Genomic DNA, 7,286 nt, shown 5'->3' with positions numbered 1-7,286 from the left:
TATTTCTTTGTAATTTTCATACTGGAGCACTGTAGTTTCCCAGCTTCGTTTCCCCAAACATAAACGCTTCTCTGAACTCCGAAGTAAAAATGTCCCTTTTATTATAAATAAATGCATTTAGAAAGGCAAAGACTATTTTAAATTTGTATTCATTTTAAAGCATGCTAAATTGAAATCAGTGGATCAAAACCACTCCTTCTGGAAGAGAAAATTGGGGAAACCATCAGAAGGCGATCGGGCGGTGGTCCCCACCCGTTTAATCTTTCCTCCCTTCGAAAAGTTCGCGTTTTAGACGCCACTGGGCATAATCCGTGGGAGAAAGCCCACACGGTTACAGAGGCAATTACTTCCAAGTATACCTAACACTGCGGAGCAGTCTCACCTCATTCCTAAAAGAGCCAGGATGGAAACGTTTGCAAAAAAACCCAAAACCAAAACGGTGGCAAAAATAGAGAAGAGAGTTTAAACGTCTGGTCCAATTTCTCCTGTCCTCCCCTTTTTAAAAAGGGACTGAGAAGTGGTGGTGGTAAAACACTTTTAGGGGTCACTTTCTCTGTCTCCGGTCCCCGTGTTTGCTACCCAAACGAAAGGAGATCTTTGTCAGCCCGAAAAAGACAGAAAAATCACACCGAGTTAATTATCCGGTCCTGCGTGTCTCTAATGGAATAAATCAAAGGGCGGGGCGGGGGGAGGAAGGTGGGGAAAGGGCAGTTAGGAGATTCAGGCCAGCTTTACCGAATAATATTCAACCCCGTTATCTGTGCACGTCTTAAGCGCGCCTAAGCACGTAAGAAATCAATCAGCACATTTCATGCCAAGTGGGACCCTCTGCGCAAAACACCTTTCCCCCTTTCCCTCCTCCGCCAGAGTCCCTCCTCTCTTAATTCCAGGTATTTAGGATGGAGGTGTTAATTGAGTTTAGGACCGAAGTGTGAAGGCGGCTTCCCCAGAATTTCCCTTCACCCAACTCGGCTCCTTCGGCACAGCGAATCCCAGAGCGCCGCGACACGACGGGAGGACCCTCTCGGCGCGGTCGCTTCCGCACCTTTCAGAAACGGGTCCGCCTGCGGAGGATGGCCGGTGTCCTTATGGAAAACCGGCAGGCTGGCCTTGAAGCCGAACCTGCTTAAAAACAGCGTTTTCGAAAAGTTACGCGCAGGAGACTCTGGGGAGGTTCTCCTCCTCCTCCTCGCGTTGAGAGGCTCAGATTCCATCCACGGTGAGGAAGGTTAATTGCCACGATGGTTAATGACGATGATGATTTAATAACAACGGTCACACTTCAGGGCAGAGGGGGGCAATTATCGTCTGCATCATCATCATCATCATCATCACGAGCACGAATTCCGCCAGAGCAACCTTCTCCCCCGTCTTTCCTCTGCTCTCCCGTAACAGCTTCGAGGGACTCGGGAGAGGCCTCCCCAGCACCGCGCCTAACCCCGGGGTGCTCCCCGGAATCCCGGTGTCCTCACGGCGCCTTCCTCCGCCTCGCCCATTGGCCGAGCCAGACCCCGAGCCGGCTTCCATTGGACGACAGCAGAGGGAGGGGCCAGCGAGGAGTCAAAACTGGCCTTCGCCAAGAGAATTTTGGAAAGTTCTCCCCGGCCCTTGAAGGGGGAGCTCGCTTCGCGCGGGGCGCTGCCGAGGCTCCGGAGTGGCGCGCACGCCCGTTTATTTTGATTCGGTGCGCTTGTTTTTGTTTACACGCCGCTGGCGCTTCACTTTCGCCCGGAAGGAACGGGGACTGCCTCGTGAAAGCGTTGGGGAGCGAGCCACCAAGCGCGCTGCCTTCATCCTCTTTCTTGGTCTGTTATTATTATTATTTTTTTCTGCAAGATTTTTTTTGTCCTGTGCGGCAGCGCGAGCAGATTAGACATTTCGGACCTGCCGGGGTTTCTCCCCCCCTTTTATTTTCTTCCAGCAGCGTCCTCCCTCCTCCTGTACTTTTGCGACGGGGGGTGGGGGGAGGAGGAGAGCGAGTGAGGTGCAGAGATTGGAGCTTTTCGACCATTTTGCAAAATATATAAATATGAAGCAGGCGGGCTCAGCTCGGGCCTTTTAAAAAAGAGCGACCGCGCCGGCTGAGGAGAGCCTTCGGCGGAGGAGCCTGGAAACGCTAGGCGCTCTCCGGAGCAGGGCGCCCCGTTGGCAGAGGGGGCGCCTTTCCTGCGCGGCCCCCCGCCGGCTCCCTCTCTACGATCTTTCTTTTGGGGGGGCGGCGGCGGGAGCCGTCCTCGCCCTCCGGGAGCCGGCACAGCCATGCAGGCTCGCTACTCTGTCTCGGATCCCAACGCGTTGGGAGTGGTGCCCTATTTGAGCGAGCAGAATTACTACCGGACGGCGGGGACCTATGGCGGCATGGCCAGCTCCCTGGGGGTCTACGCCAGCCACCCGGAGCAGTACGCGGCCGGCCTGGGCCGCTCCTACGGGCCCTACCCGGGGCATCAGCCCGTCCAGGCTCCGAAGGACCTGGTGAAGCCACCCTACAGCTACATCGCGCTGATCACCATGGCCATCCAGAACGCGCCCGAGAAGAAGATCACCCTGAATGGCATCTATCAGTTCATCATGGAGCGCTTCCCCTTCTACCGGGAGAACAAGCAGGGCTGGCAGAACTCCATCCGCCACAACCTCTCGCTCAACGAGTGCTTCGTCAAGGTGCCCCGCGACGACAAGAAGCCGGGCAAGGGCAGCTACTGGACGCTGGACCCGGACTCCTACAACATGTTCGAGAACGGCTCCTTCCTGCGCCGCCGGAGGCGCTTCAAGAAGAAAGACGTCTCCAAGGAGAAGGAGGAGGCCCTGCGGGAGAAGCACCTCAAGGAGCCGGCCAAGGCCGCCGCCGAGCTGGCCAAGGAGCCGGCCCCCGCCTCGGCGCCCGTCCCGGCCTCGGCCGTCGCCCCGTCGGAGAAGAAAGTGGTCATCAAGAGCGAGGCCTCCTCGCCAGAGCTGCCCGTCATCACCAAGGTGGAGACCCTCAGCCCGGAGAGCGGCAGCGCCCTGCAGGACAGCCCGCGCAGCGTGGCCTCCACCCCGTCGCTCTCCACCGAGGGCTCGCTGCCCGGCGAGCCCCACCCGCCCCACCCGCACCCGCACCCGCACCACCACCCGGGCGCCGGCGCCAACGGGCTGCCGGGCTTCAGCGTGGAGAACATCATGACCCTGCGGACTTCCCCGGGCGGCGAGCTGAGCCCCGTCGGCAGGACGCCGCTGGGCATGAGCGCCTCCCTGCCGCTGGGCTACGGGCAGGCGCCCGCCTCGTCCATCTACAGCCAGGCCTGCAGCCAGGGGGGCCTGGGCGAGGCCGGCGGCAGCTACCAGTGCAGCATGCGCGCCATGAGCCTCTACACGGGCGAGCGCAACGCGCACCTCTGCGGCGCCGGCGCGCTGGAGGAGGCCGCGGCGTCGCTCTCGGAGCCGCCACCGCAAGTGGCCAACGGCGCCCCCTCGCCCCTGGCCGGCCTGAACTTGGCGCAGGGGGGGCAGCAGCAGCAGCAGCAGCAGGAGGGCTCCCTGCCGCCCAGCGCCCACCACCACCAGCCCGCGCACCACCACCACCACCACCCGCTCCCACACCACCAAGCCCCGGGGCAGGCCGCCGCCGCGGCCGCCGCGGCCGCCGCCTCCTGGTACCTCAACCACGCGTCGGAGATCAACCAGCCTCTCCCCGGCCACGCTTTCGGCGCCCAGCAGCAGAGTTTCCCCAACGTCCGGGAAATGTTCAACACTCACCGTCTCGGGCTAGAGACCTCGACGGCGCTGAGCGAGCAACAGGTGAGCCCCAGCTCCACCTGCGAGCTCTCCTACCGGGCTCCGCCCTCCATTTACCGCCACTCCGCCCCTTATTCCTACGACTGCGCTAAATACTGACCTGGTCCGGGTTAAGCAGACAGACAGACAGACAGACAGAGACCCAGGAAGGGGGCCTTTCCCCGAACACGGCGGGCAGACTAGAAGGAAAGTAGGGCTCTCTTTTAATTAATTTGGGAAAGCAATCAAAATTGACTCTGGATTAAAAAAAAAAAGATTGCAGACTTGCGCAAAAAACTAATCTGCCCCCCCTTTCCCGTCCAAAGTCAATAAAGGTTTACGGACCCTAAAATTTGATATATTTTTTTTCACGGCTCATCTTTTCACTCCAGTTATTTCTACTCCAGGGAAACATAAAGTAGAACAATCAAAAGTAGAAAAGAAAAAGAAAAGCGCGAGGTGTGCGCGGGGGGGGGGGGGGGGAGATGGATTTCTTGAACAGACAGAATAATAATAGATGAGTCAAAACTGATTTTAATATGTTGGTGATCGGGAGCAATATAAAGTCACTGATTCCATACGGACAGCTTATACAATTTTGAAAAGGAGAAAATAATAATTGATGTGCTATATATAAAAAATGTATATGTCTTCGTATGGTTGGTTTTGTTTTTAACGAGGGGATTATTCCATTTATTGCGTTGTAAATATCTGTGGATTTTGAATCAGGCTTCCGTGGAGGGCCGTTAATATAATATTTAAAGTTGAGGTCACTGGATTATTCCTCTCTCAACCCGCCCCCCCCCCCCAGCGATTTCCAGCTGCCAAATGAATTATACTTTTCTTCTTATTGCTTTGGTTTTGTGTACAAACTCGCATTAAAAAAAAGACCCTTTCCTTTTTAAAGTTATTCTTTTTTATAGGAGTAATTTATTTGTCCCTTCCTTGATGAATATTTCCTGCCCCCCTTCCTGTCCGAAAGGTGGAATAAGAGGAAGAGAAGGGGGAAAAACCAAATACTTTTTAAAAAAAAAGTGGGGAGAGAGCAGAGGTGCGATTTATTTTATTTTTCTTGTAAAATAGACTTCCATTTTAAACCAAAACCGTCCTTTTCTGAGCCTTTCCTCACATCGCTTTTATTTTATGTGGTCTTAATTGTTGTATTCGTTCTCTTGGACAAATAATAATGATAATAATAATAATAATAAATCCGTGCTGTTTATTTCTCCTTTTAAAAAAAAGCGCATGTCTGTGTGAATTTTTGCAGTTTCCTGACCGACCCCAATGCCCACTCTTCAGTCTTGGAAGCTGCGGGTTTGGTTTGGCGCATTTCGGACTAGATCCCGCGGGGGCAGCTCGGCTCCCGGATGCGGGGGCACCGGGCTAGGCAGAGTTTTAGGTTAAGCTTCGGCCGGGCCTCCGACATAGTTATGCTGGATCCTCTAGGCTGCCGTTCTGTACTTAAAACAGGCCGTTTCCTCTCTAGGGACTTATCCGGTTTTATAGGCATCCGCCGATGGCGGTGCTCCTCTGATGGCAAAGGAAAGCTTGTCGCGCCAGAGCAAGGGCGAAGCGACGCCGCAGAGCGCCGGGGAAGGGCTCGCAGGCTTCTCCGCGGCGCCCGTTTGCGACCTCCGTTGGAAACCGCTTTCGCGGGTGAATCGGGCGTCGCGTCTTCCGCGCCGAAGCCCCGGCTGAGGGGGCTTGTCCCGGTTGGGGGACTTCAGTGCCAGTAAGGCCCAGCCAGTAGGGTCCGTAGTCCGCCGTGCCGCGAAGCTATAGTTCAACCTGGAAGGACGCGGATTCCGGAGCCGGTCCGAATCCCGAGGGGGGTTACACGAGGAGAGGTCTTTTTTTTTTAAGGAGCGACTTACCCGCTGCTCCTCGGTCTGTGGGCCTCGAGACCAACCGTTTTTTAATTCATTCCCTTGACTCTTCTTTTCCTGAAGTGGGAACTATGCTGGTGTTTTGGAGACGAGTCCGGAGCTCGCGGAGACAGAATCGTTGCTGGCCTCTTCCCGCGTCCTCGCGACTCCCAGGGCCGGCCTTGGGAAGGAGGGTCGCGCTCACGGGTGTTCCCGCGGCCGCGGGTGGGAGAAACGAGCAGGGAACGAGGCGAGAGCAGGCGGACGGAGCGCAGTCCGCGGGTGTCTCTGTGAAAGGGAACTCGCCCAGTGGCGTCGTCCGAATCATCCCAGGTCAGCCACCGATTTAACTTCAGATCCTGCCGGTTGGCGAACAGCCCCGGAAGCTAATCGGGCAGCTTGACTTCCAGCCAGAGACGCGGAGCTTGGTTCTTAAATTGTCTTTTTTTCCCCCCCCCGATAAGAAGTTCCCCCCAACGCGGCCGAATCAGATCTGACTCCCGGAAAGCCTTCTCTCCCTTTCGTCCCCCAACCCCCCCTTCTTTGAATCGGACTTGCTCTCTTGGAAACGGAACGCTCCGTTCTACCCGACCCGAGAGGGAACTTGCCTCCTTCGCCGGCGTGGGATTCTCGGCTCCCTTGGGCGGCAGGCAGGGGCAGAAGGTCGGGGTGGCGCTGGGCGGCTGAGTGGAAGCCGCTGCTTCGGAGCCCCGGGCTTCGTTCGCCTGCCTTCTGAGCCAGGCTGAGGCTGGGCGGATCTCGGGTTTCTGGTAGGGAGGAAGAGAGAAAGGGAAGATCTGTCTGCCCTGCAGAACGATTTGGGAGTCTGGGGCCTCTTGCCTTTAGTCTGAAGATCTGGAGCAACGGGGTGAAGTTCTATCATCACCATCACCGTCTTTTGCATGTTCTTTGAGAGCCCAAGGCCACTGACCGGGCAGCCCTCTCTTGCTTTTATCCCCGCCACGACAACCCTGCAAGGTAGGTTAGGCTGCGAGTGGCTGTCCCCAAATAGCTCTTTGAATTCTGCCTGCAAGACCAGGGTTAATCCCAGCAACTCTCAGTTTAGGCAGCCGCTCTGGCCTCACCCCACATCTCCAGCGCCCCCCCCATCTCTTCTTACTCTGAAGTAAGCTTATTCCAAATCCGAGAGGTTCACTGCTTTCATTCATTCATTCATTTGAAAGATGCATATAACCACCCGTCTTCTGTAGCATAACGCTGGGCATCTTACAAACAGTACCAACAATGATACATCACAATCTTGGGCTCTCAGTCGCCCTTCTTTATTTTTCTGCTTCTTTTAAAATTGCTAGGGGCCCCCCTCCCCCTTTCCTCAGGGAAGCCAGTAGCTGGCTGGGCTGGCACTTACTTCAAACTTTCCAGGCCAATCAGGGGAGGTAAAGAAAAGTGTCCAGACAGAAAGATATCTAAAAACTGAAAGGGGTGGGTGGGGAGGGCAGGAACTGTCAAAGCTTTTCTGGGTCTCCTTCAGCCTGAACTTGTAATGGAGACAAATATACTCTGCCGGACAACCTCCCGGGGGAAGACCTAATTTGGCACAAGATAGGCAACGGACCAGTTCATTTTCTGCCTTCACCGCACAGAGAACCCTAAGATGATTCAGTTCTCCTTTTAGAGTTGGAGCAACGGTGCCTCTGAGAAGGCCCCAAG

General features: G+C 55.8%; 1 protein-coding gene across 1 annotated transcript; it reads left to right on the top strand.

Moving 5' to 3' along the window:
* Positions 1-1,434: 1,434 nt before the first annotated feature.
* FOXC2 (forkhead box C2) lies at positions 1,435-6,989 on the top strand. The gene has a single exon (XM_088136173.1). The coding sequence runs from the start codon at positions 2,260-2,262 to the stop codon at positions 3,868-3,870; it is 1,611 nt and encodes a 536-aa protein (XP_087992299.1). The 5' UTR covers positions 1,435-2,259; the 3' UTR covers positions 3,871-6,989.
* Positions 6,990-7,286: the final 297 nt, after the last annotated feature.

This window comes from Python bivittatus, unplaced genomic scaffold (assembly GCF_059951505.1).
Source record: "Python bivittatus isolate LINGU-HERP-01145 unplaced genomic scaffold, Pbiv_v1 ctg000190_np1212, whole genome shotgun sequence".
NCBI lineage: Eukaryota > Metazoa > Chordata > Lepidosauria > Squamata > Pythonidae > Python > Python bivittatus.
The sequence above is the reverse complement of the archived record's forward strand: the minus strand, read 5'-3'. Positions and strand labels throughout refer to the sequence as shown.